Source organism: Corvus hawaiiensis, chromosome 3 (assembly GCF_020740725.1).
Source record: "Corvus hawaiiensis isolate bCorHaw1 chromosome 3, bCorHaw1.pri.cur, whole genome shotgun sequence".
Classification (NCBI taxonomy): Eukaryota; Metazoa; Chordata; class Aves; order Passeriformes; family Corvidae; genus Corvus; species Corvus hawaiiensis.
In genome coordinates, this window is record NC_063215.1 from 106,061,673 (window position 1) to 106,088,288 (window position 26,616).

A 26,616-nucleotide genomic window follows, 5' to 3' on the forward strand; every position below is an offset into this window, starting at 1 on the left:
TTTATCTGGGCTCTGGTTTCACGGTGGAGGCCCAGGCACAGAGAAGTCACACCTGACATTTACAGGAGCAGCACCTGAATTTGCAGACACCTCCTCAGTAGCCAATATTTGCCCTGACATATCCTCATGGCTGCAGAAGTTGACAGGCAAGGATCACAGTATTCAAAGAACCGCAGTATCCACATCCATGCAATCCAGTTCCCAAATGACAGCACAAACACCACAGAGGGAATCAGTAGCCAAGTCCAGCAGAGGACCTGTTCTGAGGTGCTCTTAAGCCCTGCCTCCTCTTCCCCACAACCACCTCTGCTCTTAGGGCATATGGTGTTGGCTTTGCCATTGTGCTGGATTACCACAGATGGGCAAAATGGGGAATACACTGAGGTTTGCCTAAATACAAGGGAGAGATGACTGTGGAAAATAACCTCATGAGACGGGAAGTGCGAGGGGAACAGCACACTGGAGCAGCAGACACCTTGGCTTACCTCATCTCCTGGGACTCCTGGAAATCCAGCTGCGGAGAGCTTGGGACAGACGCTGCCGCACTGCTCACAGGGGGACTCACTGCCTTGCGTATTGGGGGGATCAAAGGTGGTCCCAATGATCCCTTCTTCATATCCCCACCACTGGAACACAGCAAGGAAGCCTGCAAAGAGTAGAACACAGTACTCCTCAGATCAAGCATCCAGCCTTGCCCCCATTCATGCCTGAAGACATTTAGCCATGCTCTTAGCTGAGACCTGGCAGAGATGTCAATGGAGCAGCTTGGTCTAGGACAGGGAATGGAAAGGGAAGTGGTGAGGGAGAGATCATGTCCCACATTTGCCACCGCTATCCCTGTGCTCACTTCTCTGGAAATGTGGCTACATTCCCAGATGGCATCCACATGTTTGGCACCAAGATGTTCTGCGGTGCCACTGCTTCCACTGGCCTTTTGGATCGTATGGGAATGGCCTTGGATCCCTATTCTCTCCCTGTCCCTAAAGCACCTAACAGCCAGTGCGGATCTCCAGCCAAGTCCCCACAAAGCCATCCTGCAGGATGTCCAAACCTGCTTTTCTCAAGCCCCTCATTTCTGCTGCTGCTTCCCTTCCCTCGTACAGTTCCCCAGCAGCCTTTGAGCCCCGATGCTGCTGAGTTCTGGGCGTGCTCGGTGCTCTCCAGCTCCCACACATCCATCATCTCAGGCTCACTGGCATTTAGGAAGTTCTGCTGAGCTCCCTGCCCTGCTGCTCTCTGGAAGGCCTCTGCCTGCCCAAGTTGCTCCAGGGCCCCCATGCCATGTCCAGCAAGCGGGGTGGAGGCAGCGGGGGCAGATGCACACCCTTCCTTAGTATCCCATTGTCCCTGGCACAGCTAAAGAGCCAAATCAGGCCCTGTTCAAACTTCAGTGGAAGGATCAGTTCCTCTCAGGGATACGCTGGGCCCTTTCTCAGCAAGGCTGGAATCAAGTACACAAGCTTTGGGTTGGACATTCTGTTTACCAAAGCTGTTGTTCATCTGCCTCCTCCTGCACCCCACGGCAAACCCAAAACAACTGCAGGTCCTGGCCCTGCTGCAAAGGCAATCGTGGGGGTGGGCTCTGGGCTGCTCTCCCCATGGCCACCTGCTATCCCTTCCCTCTGGACAAAGCCATGCCAGAATGCATAAAGCTGCCCAGAAGCTGATGAAGTCTAGAAATAGCATCAGAGACAACTGGGCACAAGGGCATGGCTGTACAACTCAAAAGCTGACACAACCTGGAACTGACTTTGCAGGACTGCCTGTTCCAGCAAACACCTTTCTCCATCCAAACCGGACACAGCTGACAGAAAACAGCACCAAGACACAGAGATGGTTCACACATACCCGTAGTTTACTAAATGTAGAAGGATTGGTTCACAAGATTGGCCAACTTCAGCTGCTCTGACTGCCTGTTGGTGTTTTCTCAGCCATAAGACAGAGCAGGAGCCACAAGAGAGCCAGAAACCATTCAAAGACCTCCCCTGCTATTGATACCCGCTGAGGACATGAAGCCTGCACTACACACCCACTGCAAAGACAGCCTGAAGTGCAGTGTCCTGCTGAGCTCTCCCTTTGCTCAGCTGCTTCCCTGGCCTCACACCACAGCAAAAGGTCTCCGAGCTCTGCCTACAGCACATAAACTGGAAATCCACCAGACAGGACTTAGGTTGGTGTCCTTACCATATGTCCTTTTCTCTCTGAACTCAGCTCCTGCTTTTTTCTCCTGTCATCATCATTGCCGGTGACATTTTTCCCATTCTCCTGCTCTCTGCTCCTTATTTTGTTTGTGTTAGAAGAAGGAGAGCTCTTCTGGATGGGAGGCAATGGCTTGGAGGGAAGGAGCATAGAGGGAGATTCCACGGTAAACTTCTTCGCAAGAGTGTAGCCAGTCAGTCCTGCAAAATGGAAACACAAAATATAACAGAGGCCACAATGCCAACATAAAGCATCAGAAGCTACAGTATTTCATGTGAGAGATTCCCTGGAAACTTCTAAAGAGCTGCACAGGGAAACATGCTCCTGCCAGCAGCCACTTGAGGCAGGCCAGGGAGACACCCTGACCCACTTGCACAGAGCCAGCACAGGAACAGCCTGGCCTCTGGGCTGCCCTGGGACAGCAGGGAGCCCAGAGGCCTGTGCTTTCCAGGAATGGCTCAGCTGCACACGCACCCTCCTGCTCCTCTCCCGGCCCCACAGCTGAGCAGCCCTACAGCTCCACGGGGCACTGGGAGCAGCACAGCTCAGTGCAGGGGGCACATGCAGGGCAGAACTGTTCCCTGGCAATGTGCCCAGGCTCTCTAGGCTGGCACAAGAGCCTTCCTCCCGCCAGAGAGCGGCCCAGCTCCCGCCTTACCTCTTTGTGAGGCTGAGCCATGCTCAGCCTTCACCTTGTCCTCAATTGGAAGTTGCTTCAGGCACCCCATGCCACGACTAGGAAGGGGGGTGGAGAGAGCGGGGGCAGGTGCACACCCTTCCTTTGCATTCTGTCCTTTTTGGCACAGCTAAGAAGTCACGTCCGGAGGTGTCCAACTCAGCACTTTGTCATCTTCCTGCAGGTCATCGAGCCTTCACCAGCCCAAAATGTCGGAGAGGTTTTCCCGCACATGCGGAGGCTGGCTGGCAGCATGCTTCCTCAGCTTGGCGCCCATCACCTTGTAGAGGGCGCAGGCAAGCTTGGTGACCACAGTGCGGACATTGGCGCTTCGGACAGGCAGCGCCTTGTTCCCCAGGAAGGACCAGAGCACGGGCAGGGCGTAGCGCTGGACGACTTCGGGGCTCCTGGGATAAACCCATGCCACAAGCGCTGCCGGAAGAGAGACGCAAACTTCTTAACCACCAGCCTTAATGCAAACAAGGATCTACCTCTAGTTGTGATTTTGGGAGTCTCTCTGGCTAAGATCAGTGAAATAACAGTGAGAGCCCCATGATCCAGAAATGGGCAAAGCAGCTGAACATCCCCAAAACAGAACCACCAAGCCCTCAGGACTAATTTCTCCAGATCCGAGCCTTGTACCTGTGGCAGACTTCACAGCTTTACTAAATCATTCCACAATCTGTTTCTGGCATGATGAATGACCAAAATGTCAAATTGCTGTTTATTTCCATTTAGAAGTTGTCTAAACCCACTGCTGAAGGTTTGAAAGGCACTTTAGAGAGGAAATTGAGAGATTTCTAATAAAAAGGATGACTCCGTTTTTGTGACCTGGCTTAATTAGCAGTGGATTTAGACCCCGCTAAAGCAAGGCTATAAATAAAGCAAGGCTATACACTGTCTTCTCTAGTATATATTGAGGTTATCATTTTTCCATCCCTTGGCTATTGCTGACATAGCAAGCTCCTCTGAGCAATCAATTATCAGCTGCATTTGGAGCATTTTGGGCAGCGCTGACATAGGAAGACCCTGACTGCACACCCTGAAATGCTCAGTCCAATGGCACTTCCACAGCACAGGCAGGGAGCCTCAGCACTCTGCTTCTGCCCCTCTGCCCCCAAAGGCTGCCTTGCACAAAATCCGTGCATCTAACATGTGTGCTGAGTTTTGACCTAAGCTGTGACCCCCAGGCACTGCAGGCTTCCGCCTCAAAACTTTCCAAGAGCAAAGCAAGAATTCTGTGAGGACAAAACAAACCGATCCCCTGAAACAGCATTTGCCACCATTTTCCCTAAAGGATCAGAGCTGTCCCTGAGCTTCCAAGAGAGGAGCCAGCTTGGGAATTTTTAGCCCCTCTCTTTCCTGGAGGCAGCTTCTGAGATGCCCCAGTGAGAGCTCAGCCCCGAGGCCGAGTGCCGCCCCCATCTCAGATGCTGCACACCTCTGCAGCAGCCAGGGAAAACCTGCCCAATACACCTTCCATGGGTATTGGGCAGGAGGGACAAGCTCAGCACCTCCTGATTTGGAGGAGCCACTCTAGTGTCTATTCACTGGCGTTCCCTGTAAATTCTGCCTCGGAAGACCTCTTGCCTTAGAAGGGGAGGCCATACCTGAGAGATGCTCCGTGACAACCAGCAGAGCTTGGCCCTTCAGTTCACTCCTGCGGTGGCTGAACTCTTTCATCAGGGATACTTTATCTACAAGGGAAACACACATTTCTGCTCTCTCTTCTGAGGTCATAAGAGAAAGGACAGTGGGGAGGGAAAGGGCAGGGGCAACTACATTTTGTAAAAGAAAGGAAATTCCTGCCGATTTTTGAATCCTTTTCTTCTTTCCTTCCAGCCTACTTGGGAGGATTTTAAATTCCAAAAGAAAAGCTCTCCTGTCACTTTTTAAATCCAAAGTTGTCTGCTGTACCAGGAGCTATGTTAAACATTTCACATCAGGGACCTCAAGACTTCAATCACACGTAAGCAGTGAAAAGGTTTTGCATCCCAGAGCTTTGCAGAGGTGATCTTCTCTCTCCCCTATGGAAAAGGGTGAGAAGGCTCCAAAATGCACACCTCCGTTCCCACCTGAAGGATAAGCTGTTTTTAAATTGTCAGGTTACCTGTGTGGATCTAGGGACAAGACTCCAAGTTACTCATACAAGAGCTATTAGTGCTCAGTGCCTCAGTAGCCTGTGGGTTTCTGTAACATCTGTGAAATCAGATCTTGGCAGAGAGACTGGAAAATGAACTGATTTCCCAATACTTGACCGGCGTATGTATTTTGGTTTTCCTTGTGCCTATCTGTCGCGGTTTTGGGGGTCATGTTTGAATTTACTGTTGCCTGCATTGGCCTGCAAGCCTCGAGTCCTACCACTCTAATAAGCCAAGGCAAGCTTTTCCTGGAGACAGAACGTGTGTGGGATGAAGTTTGGTCCCTCACAGGGTCACCAGGGCTGGCAGTGACAAAGCAGGCAATCTGCTTCATTGGGAACCACTACAGAGCTACACCCCAGTGTGGGTTTCAGTAGCAGGGTATTATTAAGAGCTCCTTTCCTGCATGAGATACAAAAAGGAGGTCCCAAATGATCTTCATGCAAGCATGCAGTAAAGAACTGATCCTGCTGTCCTAATGAAGCTAATGCCTATGATGTGGAGCCTTCCAGGAGGCTGCTCTGCAGAGGTTCTGATGCGCCGCTGTCCCTTCATGCCAACAGCAAAGCTATTCATTTGGGAAGTCAACTGGGGCCCAGGCAAACTCCAAAAATCCCTTTGGCCCTGAATTCCAGCAAAGCTGTAGTCCAGCACTTCCTCTTCAGACAAGCAGCACAGAGCCAAGGGCTCCTGGGACTTTTGGGAAATGCTGATGCACATTCAAGCCTGGTGGGGGACTGGTGCGTAAGGACTGCACCTGCACAGCTTCTGGTGGATGTCAGCTGGAGGTTTCCACAGACAACAACAGCTGTCAAGGCACTCAGCGTTCTCTTGACTCGCAGAGGCAGAGACACACTTGAGGAGAGTCCATGCCAGGGCTCAGCCTTACCTAAGTGAGCCATGGATTCTTCCAGCGCTTTCACAGCTGCGGCATAAACCCCGGGGTCCTTTGAGTTTAGGTTGTTTGTTATTCCTTCAACCAGACAGATGATCACCGGGTTTAAGCCATCTTTCAGGATGCCTACGATTTCAGCCAGCACGTCCAGCGCCTTCTGCTTCACTTTCTTGTGCGTATCACCAAGTCTCGGGACAAAATAATCAAAAATCTGTGAAGAGAACAAACAACATGAAAGCTGGATTAAAATGTCCTTGTTTGAGGAAGGGACGCAGAAGTGAGCACTCAGCAATGTAAAAGATGAAAGTGATCCTTCCTGTCAGGTCAGCACTTGCTTGCACAATTTCCCTGTTTTCCTGTGGGCCGCTCACTGGAATGGTTGCGCAATCTCATGCTGGTTGAAAGATTTTCATATATTTTGAAGAGCTTTGGGTGGGGACAGAATAGTTCCTATGGTGTTTCTCTCCACATTTCAGTCATTAAATTCATCCCATTTATTGATGCAAAACGGTATCTTTGCTTTCGAAGTATGGAACCAGATATTTACAATGCCCCTTTTTCTACGCAGTTGTCTCAAGTTCTGAGGGCAGTTACGATTTTGCCAAAACTATGGCTGGAGGAGATCCAGGTTTTGTTCCATCTGTCTCAGAACCTGTGTCTGGAGAAGTGCAGGGCTCTGATCAACTCTTCCAGGATCCAGACCAATTGTCTACCCAGCAGGTAGACTTCTGAAATTTAATGTGCTGGACCGCTCTCATTAGAGCAGGTTCAGTCCCTTGACAGCCACATTATCAGGCACCATTTTCTGGACAAAGGGAAAAAGCAGCTACTGGGAGGAGAAGGAAGAGATCTGTCCCTAGCCATTTCCCTCCTTTTCCAAAGAGAAAAAAGACCCCCCCAAGAAGGGTGAGCACCATCTTTACCAAGAGGACTAGGGATGCCGATGGAAACGAGTAACCAGAGTTGTGCCTGTGCAAGACAAGTCGGAGTTTACAGAAGTATCCTTTTAAAAAAACTTGGTTTAAACCTGCCCAGCCTGATACTTCTCTTCCCCATCCAAACCCATTTTTTTGTCTGGAGAATAATTGCCACGCTTTCAGTGGCTGGATTCCCTTCACTTAACCCAAGTGGGAGTAGGAGACAGCAGAAGTTACACCAGCAGAAAACTCTGTCCTCATCTGATGAACAGCATCAATAGGCACCTGCCAGCCAAATACATCTGGACCGAAAGAACTTGTCCTGAAGCGTGGACCTGAATTAAATATTTCAGGGTAAGAGGCAGCAGCCTGTCCCACACAGCCAGGATGTAGTGCCAAGACACACTGAATTAACTTTCCTGCTACAGGCTTGGGAAAGGAGCTAAAGGAAAGGAACAATGAAGACACCCTACATACTTGGACAGTGTTAGTGGAGACGAGCTGGGGGCGGCTTTTGCACAGGTCTAGGAGGAGTGCCACTCCTTCCATCCGTGTCTTAAACTCCTTGGCTTCCAGGAGATTGTACAGCTTCTGGAGCGACTCCGTTTCTTCCACAGCCGGAGGTAACGTGACCTGGGCTTTTGGGCGGCGTAGGAGGCATCCATCAGAGGTAGACTTCACCCTGGAAAATAAAACCAAATGCGGACCTGTTGGTGATCATACCTTCAGTTAATTGTGAGCAGAACATCTTGGGGAGGTTTCCTAATGATGTGATTTCAAGCTAGAAAATCCTTATCTGAAAAACAACGGGAGACCTCATGACAATCTGTCATGGGCTAGCAAGCATAGTCCCGGAAGTGATGTTCTTGCAAAGGAGTGCTTACAGCTCCTTCTGTGACCTGACAGAACCTATCAGCTGGCCACTTTGAATATGGACAATTCTTTAAGCCACTTAAAGTTGTGACCGCCTCTGTGATCCACACTTAAGAACAGGAAACCCCGAGGCAGACTCTCTCTGTCTTGTTTCCGGTGCTGGGACAGGTGGCTGCGGGCCCCGTGTGGGGGCCAGCGGGCCCGGCCCAGGCCCTGCTCAGGCCAGGCCGGGTCGGGCCACGGCCATCCTGGAGCCGACGGGCCCTGTTCCACCCGCGGAACCCCCCCCACAGCAGGGCTGTGGGCAGCCGGAGCGGCTCGGCTCCCCCTCTCCAGAGCTGCCAAGATTCAGCTAAAGCTGCACGGCTGTCTGGCAGAGGTCATGTGACCAACAGCGATAAGCCACATTCCAGCTGCAAGGCCTAGGTGAGATTAACCCTTTTAGCGCTATGAAGAGCTGAAAACCAGAGGGAAGTGAAAGAGGAGATGCTTAAAGCTGAAATTCTGTTGTGAAGCTATGATCGATCAGAGTACCTGCTGTAATTTCATGAAGGCATGGGGGGTGGAGCATTCAACTTGTACTTGTGAGCAAAAGCACCTGCGCTGAGATAAGCAGATGCTGACGCAGCTGTAATTTCATGAGAAGTTTGAACAGGGAGAGATGGAAGTGATGAGGACTTTTGCTCCAAATGGAAAAGGAGAAAACCTCAGGTCCTAGAGATGCTCCCAGAGATAGTTCTAAAGAGGAAGATGAGGAAGACCCTTTGCTTCCAGGGAAGGAGAAGGGCCTCTATTCTTAGAAATGAAATACTCCCAGAGATGGGTGAAGAGAACTTTTGTTTCTGAACGGCTCAACCTTAAAATTTTACCCCAGCAATTCAAGAGTGGACCCTCGAAAGCAGTTGTGGGAAAAGCTGCAAGACGGGGGAAGGGACTCACATGCAAGCAGAGAACCAACCCGGGTGGCTGGCTCCTTGCGATAATGTTTTCATAGCATGGGCAAGAGACTCCTCTTCCTAAATGGACTGAACAAGGTTATTATGGAAGTGGTAAACAGACTGAACATCTCAAGGGCTGTCTTTTTACATTATCACTGCAAGAAGGGAGAAAGGCAGGGGGGAGGAGAAGTGTTCTGAAGGCGTGGTATGACTTTTTTTTTCTTCTTTTAGGTCTGTTAATAAACTTCTTTCTATTCTTTCAAGTTTGGTGACTGCTTTGCATTTCTCCTAATTCTTATCTCACAGAAGGTAAATAGTAATGAGTATTTTGGACCAAACCACTACACTAAATTGGTGTTTCTGCCTGGTTACAAACCAAACCCACTACACAATCATTACAGGAGACAATCTGCAAGCAACATTCTCACCAGTGCTTACTCAGGAAAACCAAGGATGAGATGCATCTCACTTCTCTCCAGACGGCTTCCCAGGTACACATGTCGCACTGCTTTGTGAGGAAAGAGAGACGCTACTTCCATGTTTAAATGCCTCATCATGAGGGAGGTGTGCGTCTTATAATAAGGAAACTCATCCCTCTGGAGAAGTGTCTCTACAGCAGGCATGACAATCTGGAAAAGTAGCTCAGATGCATCTGAACAGATGGATAGGGGCATATCTGAAGGATCCAGAAAATCCGTAAGAGGGATAAAAACAGAAGCCAGACATCCCAGCACTACGCTCACATGATTGCTTCCCTAGAGACTAGATCCACAGCTTAACAAACCCACTGGGAACAACTCTCTTGAGCATGGGAAGATCCTGACTACGCTACTGAGGCATGTGGTCACTCTCCTGCCAGCGCTGAGCATGACAGAGCTAAATAAATCCCCTCTGTTATCAGAGGACAACAGGTACAAGTAGCTCTCCCACTGGCAGGAAGAGACAGCAAGGACCAAATTCCTGTCTCAAATGCTGATTGCAGCACAGGGGGAAATAAACCAAACATGCTGTCCATCAAGCAAACAGTATGAAGGACAGGAATGTCAAGACAAAACGTCCACATTGAGACACCTGTTGACCAAAGTTGCTCAGGAACTGGCTTGCTACTTACTACTCATCTTGGTACTGTCTGAGGGTAAGAAAACCATGACTCAGGAAGGCCAAACCACATGCATGGGAAGTGCTATTTTGGGGAACAGCATCTTGCTTCTAGACTGGGACTTCTCATCAAAACACCCATCTGAAAAAGACTGCTCTCAGAGGAAAAAAACCCTGCTTGAATTTACTTGTCCCAAGTGAGGCAGCGGAGACATGGCCCTCTCACAGCCTCCACAGCACTGTCCTTGCCACTGCACTGGATCTTCTGAGCTGCAACCAATGGGTGTCTTTTTGTCGCCCATTTTTTGTGGAAACCCTTCCAGAGAAGTTGTGTTCAGCGTAATGCAGAAGGAGACATTTTTTATGATAGAGCATTTGTAGGGAAAGGAAACAATCTCTGGCACAGGTCATCTCCACCAGAAAGATTTTCCTGAGGAAGAGACATGTAAAGCTTGCCACGTGCTTTGTCACATCTAACTAAAGTGCTCAGTACCGTTTACTAGAAGGCAATGTGGCCTGGGGCTTCTTCGAGCCATCGCTCCTCTTCTTCACAGGCTTCTCGACAGATGGGTGTTCATCCTTCTGCGTTTCCATCCCCTACAAAGGCATAAAGAAACCCCATGGATCTTTAGAATGTAAAATAGGAAATTACCTGTTTAAAACACAACATATAACCAGGATCACTGCTACCAAGGCTTGGGCAAACCTTTCCGAACTTACAGAAGGAAACAGGCCAGAGGTTCAGTGATGCCAACTCTTTGTTTTCAATAGCCCAAGGCAGGTTATGGCTGCTACCATACTGAGCAGCAGTCTAAAATCCCAAATGCATTCCTCTTGAGCATAAATGGGAATAATGCAAACTGGTAGGGAACTAATGCTCTTAAAGGAAGCTGCAGAAAAATTTGGACTCTTTGGAGGTTGGCCCATTGTGTTGGAAGTTGATTTGGTTCCACACTCACTCTCCCTGGTGCTGCACAAAGGCACACTCCCTTCTATAACGTAGGTAAAAAGAATAAAAAAATACCCCAGGCAAACAAATGATTTTCCTCTGGATGCTGCTGAATTCACCAAGCTTCTTCCAGCTGCACAGGGCATGACAGCAAGGCAGTATTCCCAGAAGACAGATAGTAATTGTAGGAATTGGGATTGACTGGGACATCTTTTGAATATTTGGAAATTTTCTTGGCACTACTGCTTCCTGTGTCTTTTGTAAAGACTCTGTTATCTCCAGAAGCACTGTTCTCACTTAATTGCGTCACTGGGGGCAGAGTAGGGATAGTGGGGTGGGGGGTTATGCTTAAATGTAAACACATTTTCTCCTCTTTCCCTTCCCTGTTTGTGGCCAATATTCAAAATATCCAATACCCCACTTTTCCCCTAATATTATCAATTCCTTTGTGCTCTGCAGATGAACAGGCTACAGATCAACAGTTCATTCCCAGGAGCAAAATGATTTGGCAGGAAAGGAATGAGATAAGATTAGGTCTGTTTGATCTCATATCAGCAGTGGCAATACTTGCACAAAGGAGACATTTCTCCTACCAAGCACTTACTTTCTTCTTCATTCTTGTCAGAATATCTTCCAGGTCACGGGTGGAAAGAGATTGTTCCAAAAGCCTTTTAAATTTTTGGTGATTCAGCATCATTTTCACCATCTCCTGTCCATAATGCCTAAAACAAGAAAGAAAGAAAGAAAGAAAGAAAGAAAGAAAGAATAGAAGGTGAACAAACAAAGGAGGAGCATTAACAGAATAAGCTGATACCTTAAACTCAGCAGCTGCCATACCTGCATGAGAAGGCATTACCTACTCAGCAAAGAGAGAGATTTACCTCCACTTGGCACTGCACAGTGCTGTCAGCTGAACACAAGAGGCAAGAGGAGAACGTGGGGCAACAGAAAAATACAATCTCACTCTGAAACTGTGGGTGCGCTTCTGTGGCATCGAAGGATCCCAGGGAACAAGCAAAACACCTCTGCTTTGAGTCAGAGCTTATTAGCAGTGTCTTGCTGCCATTGCACAGTAATTTGCCTTTCTTTAACTGGCAGGGAAGCCAGGACCAAATGCCTCATGCTTGCTTTTGATTATTCTATACCATATGTATGCACAGGGACAGCTAGTTGCTCATGCGTTCTTGGCAGCTATTAATGGGAATTGAATCCTCAAAGTGAGGGGATTTGGGTGGTTTGGGTTGATTTTGCCACTAGGAAACCACAGTTTTCTTCAGGAAGCAATTTGGAGGTCATTCAGCCACAGATAAGAGCATTATAGAAATCTGCAGAAGAGGTTTAGAAAGACTGAATACATTGGCTAAAGACCCCTGGAATATTTCTAGGAAAGTCTTAAGTTAATGAGAAATAGATGTATGCGATCCTTCAGTGATGAACATTAGCCAACATTTTGGCTTTGTCTTGTGCACCTAAGGCCAAGCAAAACTGTTTGACTGGCTCATCTGATGGCTCTTTTGATCTCAGGAAAGAATCATTCAAGTCCCAGGAAGTTGGCAATGCTCCCTCTTGCGGGACAACCTCAGGTTCCCCAGCACAGTCATTTCCCCAGACAAGCCAGGGCAGTGGTCACAGCACCAAGCCTGACAGAGCTCAAGAAGCCTTTGGACAATGCTCTCGGGCACATGGAGTGACTCTTGGGGGGCCCTGCACACAGGCAGGAGCTGGACTCGATGACACTGATGGGTCCCTTCCAATTCAGCGTATTCCGTGACTCTGTGAACCTCATCCACACAGTGAGGGAACTTAATATTTCCTTTAGCTTCCACTCTTTTGTGGTTTTGCCCTTTACAGCCAGACACCCAACAGTTTTCCTGTTTTAGGAGGTGAAATGAAGATCATTACCTTGTGTCCTTGTGACAGTCCTGAGCAAGCGTCCCTGCCGCGTGCGCCAGCCTCTCAGCCCTGGGCGTTCCTGCGAGCTTCGTGACTCCAGTTTTCTCCATCAAGGACAGGAGGAGTTGGGCCGCGCACTTCCGCACCTGGACGTGGCGGCTCCTGGGAAGAAGAGAGCGGACACTGGGGCACAGGGAGCAGAGGGACACAGCGCAGGCCTTGGCCAGAGCATGCTCCCTGTCATTGCTGGGGGAAGGAGGCCTGGGTTCTCCCTGACACTTGGGACACCTGTAGAAGGTTCTGTCCGCAGAGAAACACAAAGTTAGCACTCTACAGAAGGACTGCCTGCAAGCAAGAGTGAGGAATTCAGTCTCCCTGCACTATCTGATACTCAATGTCTTTCCCCAAATTCACTCTGAGAAAGAGGGAAATTAAAGACAACCCAGGCTGACCCATCAGGGGCCAGCCACTACACAGACAGCCGCAGCAGGATTGAGGATATTTGCACCCATTTACCCCCAAATCTGCAGACCTTGGGAAAGAAACAAATGCAGGGAAAACACGCTGTGGGACATGAAGTTGCAGAATATTCTGCAATGCAGCCAGTTTCTTCTGTGAGGCTTGGCGAGAGATACATCTGAACGTTTCCCCCTTTTCCAAAGCTGAGGAAAGGGTGGCAGTCAGTTTAGCCAGCTTGTCCTGTTCTAGACAGTGTCTCTTGGGGACTATCAGGCCCAGCACCAACACTTAAGGCAGCACCTGCTTCAGCTGTCCCATGGCAGTCGGCCTGTGAAGGTGCCTGTACAGTGATTCATCATCTCAAGGCTAACATGAGACATCAGTTTGAATAGCAAGTGGGCCTCTAAGGCCAGGACAGTCCTACAAGACTCCTCTTGGCAGGAGCTGCACCTGCTGTGCAGGCTGTGCCACACCCAGCACGTTCTCCCCCATGTGCTCCATGCCCCAGCAAGAACCCTCCTTACTTCTCAAGTGAATGGCATAATGAGGATGCATGGTTTTTCCCAAGGCCTCTGTGGTTAGGGCTGTGAAATATCAAAGAGCGCTCACAGCTGCAGTTGCAATTGTCCCTCTTCCCACAAAACCACAGGGCTCTATCCTTAGCCTTTGCAGGCACTTTCACTTGCCCACCATTCACCACATCTAGGCAACTCGGACAGACTGGGAGAACTCCAGGAAGCAGCAGCAAGCTGAGTCAGGGGAGGTTGAGCTTGGATATCAGGAAAAAGTTTTTCACCCAGAGGGTGGCTGGGCACTGGAACAGGCTCCCCAGGGCACTGGTCACAGCACCAAGCCTGAGAGAGTTCAGGAAGCCTTTGGACAACGCTCTCAGGCACATGGTGTGACCCTTGGCGTGTTTGTTCTGTGCAAGGCCAGGAGCTGGACTCAATGAGCCTGATGGGCCCCTTCCAACTCAGCATATTCTACAGCTCTGTGATTCTGTCAACTAAAGGGCTGCACGAGGGCAGAAATAGGTGACAAGAGGAAAGAAGTGAGGTTGATTGGAGAATCAAGTCACTGAGTTCACAGAAGATGCAGGATACAGGACCCTTCCCTCCCACCGTTCCCATTCACTCTCTCAGCCCTTCTCCCCCCCACACACAATAGAAGGTGAAGAATATCACTAAGAGAAGAAGAACCTACTGGACTCCACTGTCCATGAGAGCAGTCATTGCTCGTGCAGGAGTCACATGCTCCACCATGACTCCCAGGGTGTGACTGGCTGCTTTCTGAACAAACTCTGGGGAGTTCCACACCATCTGGAGAAGGACCCGAGCAACCTCATCCACCTCCGAGTCCATGTCCTTCTGCAAGGTCACAAAGAGCTCTCCAAGAGTGACGATTGCAGAGTAAGACACCTTTGAGCGAAGGTTGGTCACCTGGGGAAGTCATGCGGGGAAACATAAGAATCACCTTGAAAAGAAAACCAGTTGCCTTAGACAAAAGTCCCAGGAAATGACAACACTTCCCGCTGTGTCCAGGGGAACACAAAAGCACAGGCAGAGCAGAAGAGCACAAGCACAGAAAGGCACTTAACTCTGGCACCTACTTGTGCTAGGCCTCAGGCCTGCTTCCTGCAGGCCTAAAACATATTATTTCACTTAAAGTGTTCTACTTAATTCTTCTGGAATGTCCACTGCTTTGGTTTTAGGCCCTTTTATTCAAAAAACAAAGAAACAAATTAAAGCAAGGGCTGCTCTCAAGCCATAAAGGCACAAGTCATAAAGACAAAAGAGTAATTTGCTCCTGTTTGAAAAAGTAACAGCAGCAGTTGAAGCCCTCAGCCAGGAAACAGAAAACACAAGCTCAAGTCTACAGACTAATTGGCAGTGTTGAATTACAGCTTGGGCAGAGATTTGGACTGCAGCAAATAACATAATTAGTGTCTCCGCTTCTGCATTTGCACGTTGCATTGTAATGGCAGCTCGCTCCAAGAGGAGAGTGTCAGATGCCCGACCTACCAGTAAATAGAGCTACATGTGCACACAGATCCTATAGAGAGCTGACAGACATGAGAAAGATAAGGTCTAGAAACAGAAATGAAGGCAGTTCCTGAGCACACAGGGAGATGAACAAGCACATATCTACTCTACACACCGTGTAAGAAGCACGGAGGACGATTCAGAACAATGTTCTTACCTCATTGGTAAGTACCAAGCAAACCTCACGAAGTCTACAAAGAAGGACTTCTGAGTGGGACTCAGCCAGGTGTTTGATGCTGAAGAGTCCCTTCTCCTTCAGCTCCCTGAAAGGCAAGTACCAAAAAGATTGACTTTCTCTCCACCCAAGAACTAGGCAGCACCTTCTGAATTTACCAGGCTGGCGGCTCAGTCAAACAAAGGGAGGTGCTTTTCAAGCAGTACGTGATGAAATCGTGGAACTTGCTGCCACAGGTTGCTGTGGCTGTCAAAAGCATACACAAATCCAAGAGGCAAATAGAGGGCTTTCAGAGTCTTCATTTGTGGCCGTTTAACAAGACAGCCTTTCTGAAGTCTCTGGCACATGAAGTCCCTATGTCAGTGCTTCCTGGAGGCTGTGAGACCGTGCCATGCTGCTGTTTCTTGTCACCTCCCTGTACCTGTCCCTGAGACACAGTCCCACTGGGCTGTGTCTGGGGCATTTTCCTTCTTTGCCAGCCCCAGCAGGCAGTTCAGCAGTGAGAGTCTGCACTGGCACTCTGTAGCTGAGTTTCCACTCTGCAATCTAGGCCTGTCTGTCACCCACTCCACTCCACCTCACACATTCCCCAAGAAAGCAGCAGGATGCCCCAGAAGATTCCACACCCGGGCAAGAACAGCTGAAAGTCTAGCTTTTCCCAAAAGCCCCTACCTAAAACAGCAGCAACATGTTATTTACAAGGTGCAAACAACTCCCTCTCTCAGCACTTGCTTTGTGCAGGACCTGAGCTACAGGAAGGCGCGTGATGCATCAGGGCTGCAGCGCAGGGCTGGCGGCTGATGCCACGGGCATCCCTGAGTGTCACCCGGACCCCCCCACAGCTGCAGAAGCTCTCTGCACCTCACAGGGCACCAAACAGAAATGGGGAAGAGAAAGCAGAAGAGACAGGGCAGAGCAAAGGCGACTGCACAAGGAGATGCATCGCGGCAGATTTTTCATGCTCATCCCAGGGTGAATGGTGTCCTTATCCCAGTGTGAATGAAGCAGTGAGTAGATGATAACCCAGACATCAAAAAGACAACCAGTATCACCTAACATTTGTGGGGTTATCACCTCTGGGCCTCTACAGGCCTCCTTCTGTCAGTGTCTAAGTTTGGGACACATTGTGAGTATTGACAAAACATCTCAGGCCCATATGAAGCAGTGAGAAGGAAACAGTTGACTTGCAAAAGTGCAAGATTCCTAGAGGATTTTATTTCTTTTTCCTTCTCTTCTGCCATGAGCCCCTCAGGACTAATGACAGGCTGAGTGACTCTATAGCACAACTCAGTGCATTTCTCAGAAAGAAGAACTCCCTGTAGCTGCTCCTGGGACTCACATGCGGAAGGTCACAGGCAGACCCTGACTCCTGCCACTGCTGCCAGCAGTGGGGCCAGAGACAAATCTTACTCAGTCCCACTGGGCCCCGAGGCACCCAAATCTCTACACTCCAAACTGCTGCCATCCTGCTTCTGGCTTCAGCCAGCAAATCATCTTGTCCCACAGCTTTCTCTCTTCCCTCAAGATTTCCTTTGCAGCTCCACAGAGCAGCAGGCAAAGCGAGGAAACAGCACGGACCTGCTGCAGCTGGAGCACTGCTGCAGACCAAGGCCAAGAAAAGGCTGCTCTCAAATCTTTATCCTCTCTCTGCTCTGGAGTGGTTTCACTGGTGCCCCTCGGCCCTCTGGGCTGTTGGGGCTCAGAGGCACTAGCAAGATGCTCTCCTAACCTACCTTAACGCTAAGAGGGAGACAGAGTGAACGGGGCCTTTCTTACCAGTCATCGCTGCTGAGCAAGGAGAGTGCCTCGAGCAAGGACTGCTGTGGCTCCAAAGAGGCTCCGTCCTTCTGCCCCTTCCCACGGAGCGGCTCCTCTCGGCGCTCGGCACCAGTGGCCATCTGCGGGGTCACTGTAAGGAGAGGGTCAGCCATGAGCGCTGCAGCCCCGGGCAAGGCACCCCGCCATGGAGCGGCCTGCAGCCCCATCTCCCAGCCAGGCTTCCATGAGGTACAAACTGGCACTGGCTCAGAGAATTCCCTGCTCTCTGGCTCCTTGCTTTCTCCCAGCCCCCCCAGCTGGGCACAGCTCCTTGGCTCAACCTGACAATTGCCCACACAGCGCCAGCTCCCAAGTGCCACAGGTACCACAGCCAGCGGCACGTTCCTGAGGCCGCAGAGCTCCCACTCCCTGTGAGACAGTGCCCACCAGCAGGACTTGCTCCCCACGAGGGACCCCTCAGCTGCCTCTCCTGTCTCAGCGCCCTGATTTCCCCGAGCCCTGAGGACAGAGGCACTCTGCAACTCCCTGAGGAAAGACCTGCAGCTGCCTCGTGACAGCACCAAGCCGAGCCTGAACAAGCGAGTCCTGCTGGGCCCGGCTGAATCCCCTCAGAGCAGCTACCAGGGAACAGCGATACCTGACCCTTCACACCTCACAGCGCCTCTGTTCCCATTGGCTTCAAATATTCTAGACAGAGGGCAGCTGAGTGCACTTACATTTCAGCCTGCTCTTGGGAAGGGAGTAGTTCATGGATTTTGTTCTTTCCAAGCATCATGAATCTTTACTATTTCAATAAAGTACACACTGGCTGTATTTGAAAGATGCTGAGGTGAAATTTGTTTGTCCTCAAATGGACTTGTGTGCACACTGTGCAAGCCTAAGCTTTCTCTTGTGGAAAAATGGAATCTCTAGCCCAGATGGTTGATAAAAAAGCCTTCCAAATGCAAATTGATGATAAGAATACATAAATACAGATGCAAATTGTTGGCAGACACAATCTCTTGATAGTCAGTTTACAAGGTATGAGAAAATTCAGATGATAAATGCATTTCTTAAGAAACCCACTTGTCATCCAAAGGACTCTTGATCATCAATTTCATGTCATGCACTCAACAGGTCGTTTTCTAATGTGTACAAGGAAACATCTGAGCTGTCTCAAATGATGGAGTTTAAATATTGCACAGAATCTAGAATATTCAGATGGGAGCTATCTGGCTGTCACTGATGTACCCCTGTCACTGCCATCAGTGGTGTCACTGCAGAAGGATGTGGATGTACACATCTATATTCAATAGGAATGGGGAGCCACGTCAGGCTAGTTCTGGTCAATTGTGACCATGGAAGTAGCATCACTAGAAAAGAGCACTCAAAGTATCATTCCTAGCTCCCTTCTTCTTCTCTTACCCTACTCAGGATCATAGCACAGGCAGGCTGCCCTCACAGGAGAGGCAAGAGCCACTAGGGACTATGTGCTGTGTATTCACTGCAGGCAGCAAACAGCCTGGGAGCACCAGGCAGCCCCTCCTGGCTGTCACCTGCTACACAGGCCGCTGTATTTGGGTGGGGTGACACAGGAGGTGCTGCTTGTTCCCTCTTGGCATTGCAGGCCGTGGGATGGCAGCGGCGAGAAGCCATTGGGCACTTCTGGGAGCAGCAGCACGGCTGCACCAAGTGGCTGACTGCCATGCAGAGACAACCCTTGCTGGGAGAGCAGGAAAGCTGGCTGCAGAGGCAGACAGCAGCACAGGCAGAGGGCCAAGATGGAGAGTGGACAATTGATCGTGGTGGTACTCGTAGGTGCACAGTGAGCACACCCTGCCAGACTGCCCCGAGCTCATCCCTGCAGTTACAGCTGCCTCCTGGCACCAGTGCTGTAGTTTGCTCTATCAGGATGGGCAAAAGCCAGAGCTTAGGTCTTTACCACTACTTTATGCAGCTCAGCTTTCCAATGGATCAATAAGAACCAACTGCTCCAGTACTGCCGAGCTGGAGTAACTCAAGAGTAGATTTGCTGTTCATTCTCAGCACAGGCTATGAACCCAAGATCCCAGCTGTGGTGGCTGAATCAGGAGGCAGTTTGTGCTCCTTGTGCAAGGAAAACCGGTGCAGGAAAAAGCTGCTGTGGAGCAGGCTTACCTGAGGAGTTGCGTGGGAAGCTGCCGTCTCCATGGATGATGGGCTTCTTGGACAGTAAGGGCACGTTGTCCTGCTTCCTCAAGACCTTCTTCTTCAAGGCACTACCAGGGTGTTTCCTCTGCACACTGGAAGCTGTGCCATTGACAGGCGGTAGGCTAAAGCCTGCAGGGACCAAAGAGGAGCTTGGAAGTGGAGGGTGGCAATGGAAAGGCCCAGAAAACTTGCTGGAGCTGGGTAACATCTCTTTGTTATCCCAAAGAACTTCAAGTATAACAGTGGCACAGCACCATGGGAAAGTGATCACAGAATCCTAGAAGAGTTTATGTGGGAAGGCACCTTTAACCACCATCTAGTCCAGCCCCCATGAGCAGGGACATCTTCAGCACGAGCAGCTTCCTCAGGGCCCCATCTAACATGGCCTTGAACACCTTCAAGGATCGATCAACAACAGCTTCTCAGGGCAAACTCTTCCAGTGTTTCATCCCCTTCATTATAAAGAAATTCTTCCTAATATCTAATCAAAATCTACCCTCTTCTGGTTTAGAACCAAATTGCAGTGATGCTTCCCCGAAGAAACAAGGAAACCCCAGTATTGCTTTGCTTTTGTTTTCCTGTTTCAGAGGCTGGCTGGGGAAGTTACCAAAAGAAAGCGCAGATAACCTTGCGTGATGCCCTCGGGCTGAGTGCTGCCTCCTGAGGTCCCTGCTGCTGCCCTGGGGCAGCGCACACAGCACTGCAGTCAGAGCCCCTCAGCCCGGATTCAGTCGGCAACGCTGCTTGCTCCTGGGGCTACAACAGAAGCACTGGCTCGGGGCTTCAGCACAGCTCTACAGCACCAGCTCCTCAGCAGGGAGTGGTGGGAGAAGGGTCTCTGGGGTTTTCATTAGAAGGAGTTGAATTTTGTTTCTTCCAGGTTGCACCTTGGTTGAAAAGCATTCTTTTGGACCCGCTTTTCCTGGAGGCTGCTATCCAGGAGAGAGTCTGAAGCCCCAGTGTACTTTGCAAGACAGAATTTTACACTCTGAAGGACTTCAGAGGGGAAGGTGGGAAGCTGATATTCTGTTACGGACTCAGTGAGGCCATGGGCAAGACACTTCATGCCTCTCCATTTTTCTTTGGGGACCGGAAATACATCCTATGCAAACTCCCACTCAGATGCAAATGTAACAGCCCCCCAGTCTGAGGGCAACACTGTGCAGAGGGCAAGCAAGTGATCAGAAAGGACCACAGGTGTAGCAACCACTTACTTGCCGCAGCTGCATCCCCGGGGTCAACTCTCTGTGGAGGCAGCTGCAAGGACGTTTCCTTTTCTCTCTCTGTCTTGATCTCTTTCTCCAAAAGCTCCATTGGCATCCGCTCTAAGTTCCTTTGAGCCAACTTGCCCAATGCAGCACGGACCTACATGCAATGGGAATGCATCACAGACTGTAAGCAGAGACACACAAACCAGACACAACATCTCATCAGGAGCACAGAGTCCATAGATTTCCACAGTCCTTGATGCAGCTCCATGTACATTCCAATGGTTTCTGAAGAATGTCTCCTGTCCTCACCTTGGCAATTACACACAGTGAGGTGGAACGCTTTATTGCCATAACCTCCCACTGCTCCAAGGTACTGTTTCTCAGCCTATGTCAGGAGGCCCTGCTTGAAGCAAGAAAATCACAGGAGTGCTCCAAGACAGATGAAGAGCCTACGTGATCAGTGAGCAGGCAGTTCCCTTCCTACAGGCCATGGCAGGAGAATAAAAACCATGTGCAATACGCAGCAAGGAGGGGTCAGTAGCTGTTGCTTAACACTCATGGCCAGGAATTGCAGCTGTTTCTCACTTCTGGCTTCTGAAGGACTCAGCTGCTCTCGGAGACCGTGAGGCCAAAAAGAGGAGTCACGTGAAAACAAGTTGCAGAAACATTGATGCTAATGCATGGAAAAATTGAGAATGAGAGGGCTGTGAGATACAGCAAGAAAGGTAACCAGGAAAAATCAAACTCTCCCATTTTATTTTGCACCCTTGCTTACACTCAGCATTAGAATCCTTGCTTCTGTGCTTCCCAGGATGCACTTTGCCCACATTCACTGATGTGTAGCTTGCTCTGCCATTCAGAACTTCTCTAAAAGGGCCTTTGCACATAAAGAATGCTTCTGGCATGACCTTAGCACCATCTCCAAACCAGTGACCTTGCCACCACTGGAAATAGCCAAGCAATTGCTCTGTAGCTGTCAAATATATTCCCAAGAGAATCCCCACCCCCCAAGAGTGGAAGATTATGATTTTCAGGGACAGTTTGGGCCTAGCACTAAACAGTCACTGGAAAGGAAGTCTGCTCATCCCTGTCCTTATCCCTCACCTTTCCAAAGCCATCCTTCAGGGCTTCGGCACTCGTAAGGCCAGCACTGGTGGGGTGATCCGTCTCCTTGGCCTGGCTCACTGGGAGGCCTGTTAATGGAAGCAAAGGTTCCTGTAAATCTCTGGCACACTTCAAGCCCCCAACAGCGCCTTGCTGGGCAACAGGCAAGACAGCTTCCAGATTGCAGAGCTCTGATAAGACCCAGAGATTGTGTCTGAGAGCAGCAAGCTACATATGCCTAGAACCTCTCCCAATGGATGGGCTACTGCCACAGTGCACTGGCAGCAGACATGGCATTGCTCTGTGGCCAGCAGAATGAAACCTCCTGCAGGATGGAGGCCTCACCCCTGGATGCTGGAGAGCCGCTGTGTTTGATAGAGAAGGGCAGAGACGGAGCTTGCTCTTGACAGAGATTCTTATCTGCCCTAATTCGTGCTGATTTTAGTAAACATCTTCTTCCTGGTTCCTAAAAGAACTCCCGGGTTCTAATACCCGTAAGCATTTAGATCAATATTTTCTTCTCTTTGTGGCAATATTTTAGAGGACATGAAAAGAAAAGCTTAGGATTGCAGGAGTGTTAGCAAAACGTGAATTGTGTTCTTGAAATTGGATAATTTGCTTTCCCCGAGGATTTTCATTCTAAACTGTGTGAGATTGGGCCACTTTCAGGCCAGTCTGACCAAAGGCTGATTTTCCTAATGGAAGTGGAACAATGTAGCTCGTTTTGAAATACTCTTCAACAGAGCCGTTAAAACTCAGAGGATGAATCACTCTTTACATGGCTTCACAGAGGATTAAAACACGTGGCAGCAAAGTAGCAGAAAACCAATGTCTTAAATCCGGATTTTTTGCCCTGCAAAATGGTCAGCTTAATAATAAAAAAGAGTTAGATATGGGCTTTGAGGAAGGAGGGCTATTCTGGATTGGGGGCAAGGCCTTGGAATGTAAGAGCATCTGAGAAGTTGACAGGGAAACTACTGACTCCAGGGTAACCTCCTTGGGACCAGTGCAGTCAGTCCCAAGTGCAAAGTGGAGACACAAAATATAACAGAGGCCACAATGCCAACATAAAGCATCAGAAGCTACAGTATTTCATGTGAGAGATTCCCTGGAAACTTCTAAAGAGCTGCACAGGGAAACATGCTCCTGCCAGCAGCCACTTGAGGCAGACCAGGGAGACACCCTGACCCACTTGCACAGAGCCAGCACAGGAACAGCCTGGCCTCTGGGCTGCCCTGGGACAGCAGGGAGCCCAGAGGCCTGTGCTTTCCAGGAATGGCTCAGCTGCACACGCACCCTCCTGCTCCTCTCCCGGCCCCACAGCTGAGCAGCCCTACAGCTCCACGGGGCACTGGGAGCAGCACAGCTCAGTGCAGGGGGCACATGCAGGGCAGAACTGTTCCCTGGCAATGTGCCCAGGCTCTCTAGGCTGGCACAAGAGCCTTCCTCCCGCCAGAGAGCGGCCCAGCTCCCGCCTTACCTCTTTGTGAGGCTGAGCCATGCTCAGCCTTCACCTTGTGCTCCCTGGCAGTGACCCCGGGGGCAGCGCTGCTCAGCTGCCCCTGCCGGGGCTCCTGGGCCAAGGCCCCCTGAGCAGGCTGCGAGCGGAGACCTGCACTGCCAAGGCCGGGCTTCCGCACATCAGTCTTCAAGCCGAAAAGTTCAGCCAGTTCCCTTGGGAACAGAGGCATCCCAGGTCCTATCACACACCATGAACTCTTTCCCTTCTTCCTCTGGGTTTTTGTTGTAGACTCAGAAGAAGCTGTAGATCAGGTACAAGGGAAGAAGTGAGTTAGTTGAACTCCCACCTTTACAATCACCACAACTAATGGGTGAGGCACTCGAGGGGTTATTTATTATTGAGAAGATCACTTTGTTTTTATTTTTCATGAAACTAGCATCACTATAATTGCTCTGAACTGTATGGAGCTGGCAGGAAGGGAGAGAGAGATTCCACTACTTTGCTTCTGTGCTGCTCATGGCTCATCCACTACTTGGGGATCCCTTTCCTTCCAAACAGTTAGCAACCCACAGGGGTCTCTAGAATTTGACAATTCCACCTAGGAAGTAATTGCTTTCCCAAGCAAGTTTTCTAGGCCTTTGTTTCTGTAACTCCCCCTCAGTTCTTGGTTGGGTTTTCTTGGTGGTTTTTATTTCTCTTTACAACAAAGGCAGTGCTGGGACACAAACAACGGCACCACGTGTTAGAAGCAAAAGAAGATTTGCAATCCCCATTACATGTCCCCACTATTCAAGCAGCCCATATCTGTAGGGAACACATTGTTCATGCAAACGTCCCAGCTTTCTCTGCTTTGTTGCTCCAGGAGTTTATTCCCTGCTTTCCTTCCTGCAGAGACACCCAAACCCAACATAAACATGACCTGCCTCAAAACATTTCTGATCTTCGCTAATCCTGACAATTCAAAATTTTCTTAATGGAAACGGCATGGTGCAGGTTAATCTGAAATGCTCTCCAACGGAGCTTTTGAAACTCAGAGAACTAATCATTCTGTACAGGCCTCCACCAATGATAAATCGTTTTTCTGCATCAGCAAAATTGTTTCTTCAAATCTCATCTCTCCTATCATTCCATGCCCAGAGATGGCAAAGGAACAACAACCCTGGCATTGAGGCTTTGAACTTGAAAGCAGGGACTGACACACATGCACCAGACACCTCATTTGGTCTGGCACAACTCTTCTTGTCAGGGATCAGGCAAGGCAGGGAGGGGGGACAAGGCAGAAGGCATCTCCTCCCCCAGCCTCAGCCTGCAATACTGACACGGGCAGAGAGAGTCGGGGAAGAGATTTGACATCGTGAACCTGCCATAGGTGGCTTTAGGCTTGTGCTGTCAGAGGATGACAAACTCTGATCCTGCATAGGCTGCATCCATTTGGAAGTCTCCTTCCCCTTAACTGGAACATTCACAAGGACTTTCTGTCTAAGGAGGTTTCCCTATTTCTCCCCATGCAAAACCAGGCAATGTCCATGAATCTCCTTCAGATCTCAAAGGGTTCAGCGCAGAAACTGCCCCAAGGGAAGGTGTTCTCCTTCTTCCTTCAAAGGCAGGAGGAAGGAGTGGGAACATTTCTCCTTTCATGCTAAATGTCTTTTTTTCTCTACTAATTATGACCTTAGAAAGGGTGCAGGGAGATGAAAGGCATGTGCAGGATGGAGAGGAATGTTTTCTTTTCCTGTGGCGCATTTCCTGAGCCCCAAGGTACCAGTGCAGCTCCTGGAGTAATTTTCACTGCACCACCGGAGCACACTCCCAGTGACCAGGCTCTGGGAGAATCCACTGAGCCCATCAGGGAATTGAAAGGAATTTGAAGACATTTAAACCAGGATGGTTTTCAACCAAACTGCCACAATGCCACCCCTGGGTCAGCATTCCAATGGTCATTTTAGGACAGACATGCCCTGTACCTACCTGCATGTTCAGAGTTCTTCTCTTTGCTTCGGCTGCTGGATCTTGGCCTTGAGAAAAGGGAGGACAAAAGAACATATGAGCAGGTAGAAAGAGAAGGGCATGGAATGTGTGTAGCATCAAAGGAGGCAAACCTTCTTAGCATGGTCCCCCTGATGAAGGAGGAAATGCAACACATAAACCCAACACGATGCAAAGCTGAGGAATTGTCCTTAAGCTTTCAGGTGCTGGAGTCCCACAGAGCTTGCCAAGCTCCGGCTGAAACACAGCAGTCATTCTTCAACTTGCATCAGACCTGCCCAGTTCTCTCCTTTTGCAGCCAAGTGGCTCCTACAGCCTCTGTGAAGCAGCAAGAGCTGCTGAGCTGAGACACAAGTCTGTATGGAGGGCAGCTACTTTTGTTCTCCGGCCCAAGCTTGACTTTGCCTGCTCATGCCTTACACTGGTGACAGTCTCGGGCTACATGGGGCCATAGCACTGCTCTCTCCTGAGAATGACAGTACACCTCCTTGCTCTTTCAAGGACAAAAAGGCCTTTTCCAACTCAGCTGCCAGGTAAGGATATTCCGATTGCACTTTAAAAGCCCTACGGACGCTTTTCAATTGGAATGATACTTCTGGGACTCCTGCTTTATCCTTGTCACTAGGATAAGCTTGACAGCTACATTTTCTCACACATGTATCCAAGCCAATGTCTTTGCATCAGGTACAGTCCTATAACTCTTCTCTAGCACCTTGCCCTCTTTGATCTTAAGCCCAGATCGAAATACTAAACATCGATCAGATGATACATCTGTACCCCAAGTTTTATCTGGGCTCTGGTTTCACGGTGGAGGCCCAGGCACAGAGAAGTCACACCTGACATTTACAGGAGCAGCACCTGAATTTGCAGACACCTCCTCAGTAGCCAATATTTGCCCTGACATATCCTCATGGCTGCAGAAGTTGACAGGCAAGGATCACAGTATTCAAAGAACCACAGTATCCAGATCCATGCAATACAGTTCCCAAATGACAGCACAAACACCACAGAGGGAATCAGTAGCCAAGTCCAGCAGAGGACCTGTTCTGAGGTGCTCTTAAGCCCTGCCTCCTCTTCCCCACAACCACCTCTGCTCTTAGGGCATATGGTGTTGGCTTTGCCATTGTGCTGGATCACCACAGATAGGCAAAATGGGGAATACACTGAGGTTTGCCTAAATACAAGGGAGAGATGACTGTGGAAAATAACCTCATGAGATGGGAAGCGTGAGGGGAACAGCACACTGGAGCAGCAGACACCTTGGCTTACCTCATCTCCTGGGACTCCTGGAAATCCAGCTGCGGAGAGCTTGGGACAGACGCTGCTGCACTGCTCACAGGGGGACTCACTGCCTTGCGTATTGGGGGGATCAAAGGTGGTCCCAATGATCCCTTCTTCATATCCCCACCACTGGAACACAGCAAGGAAGCCTGCAAAGAGTAGAACACAGTACTCCTCAGATCAAGCATCCAGCCTTGCCCCCATTCATGCCTGAAGACATTTAGCCATGCTCTTAGCTGAGACCTGGCAGAGATGTCAATGGAGCAGCTTGGTCTAGGACAGGGAATGGAAAGGGAAGTGGTGAGGGAGAGGCCATGTCCCACATTTGCCACCGCTATCCCTGTGCTCACTTCTCTGGAAATGTGGCTA

General features: G+C 49.8%; 1 protein-coding gene and 2 long non-coding RNA genes across 3 annotated transcripts; all 3 read right to left on the minus strand.

Moving 5' to 3' along the window:
- Positions 1-2,923: 2,923 nt before the first annotated feature.
- Positions 2,924-7,538, minus strand: LOC125322422 (TOG array regulator of axonemal microtubules protein 2-like). Its single transcript, XM_048296116.1, has 4 exons — positions 7,306-7,538; positions 5,906-6,122; positions 4,486-4,572; positions 2,924-3,307 (listed from the first exon to the last, which is right to left on the minus strand). Exons 1-4 carry the CDS (start codon positions 7,375-7,377, stop codon positions 3,072-3,074), a joined length of 612 nt encoding a protein of 203 aa, XP_048152073.1. The 5' UTR covers positions 7,378-7,538; the 3' UTR covers positions 2,924-3,071.
- A 3,830-nt stretch (positions 7,539-11,368) lies between these two features.
- On the minus strand, positions 11,369-14,283 carry LOC125322549. The gene is made up of 3 exons (XR_007202070.1): positions 14,242-14,283; positions 12,589-12,741; positions 11,369-11,408 (listed from the first exon to the last, which is right to left on the minus strand). It is a non-coding gene; the product is annotated as an uncharacterized LOC125322549 (long non-coding RNA).
- A 6,176-nt stretch (positions 14,284-20,459) lies between these two features.
- Positions 20,460-23,029, minus strand: LOC125324172. Its single transcript, XR_007202846.1, has 3 exons — positions 22,999-23,029; positions 21,519-21,607; positions 20,460-20,568 (listed from the first exon to the last, which is right to left on the minus strand). It is a non-coding gene; the product is annotated as an uncharacterized LOC125324172 (long non-coding RNA).
- Between the last annotated feature and the right edge of the window lie 3,587 nt (positions 23,030-26,616).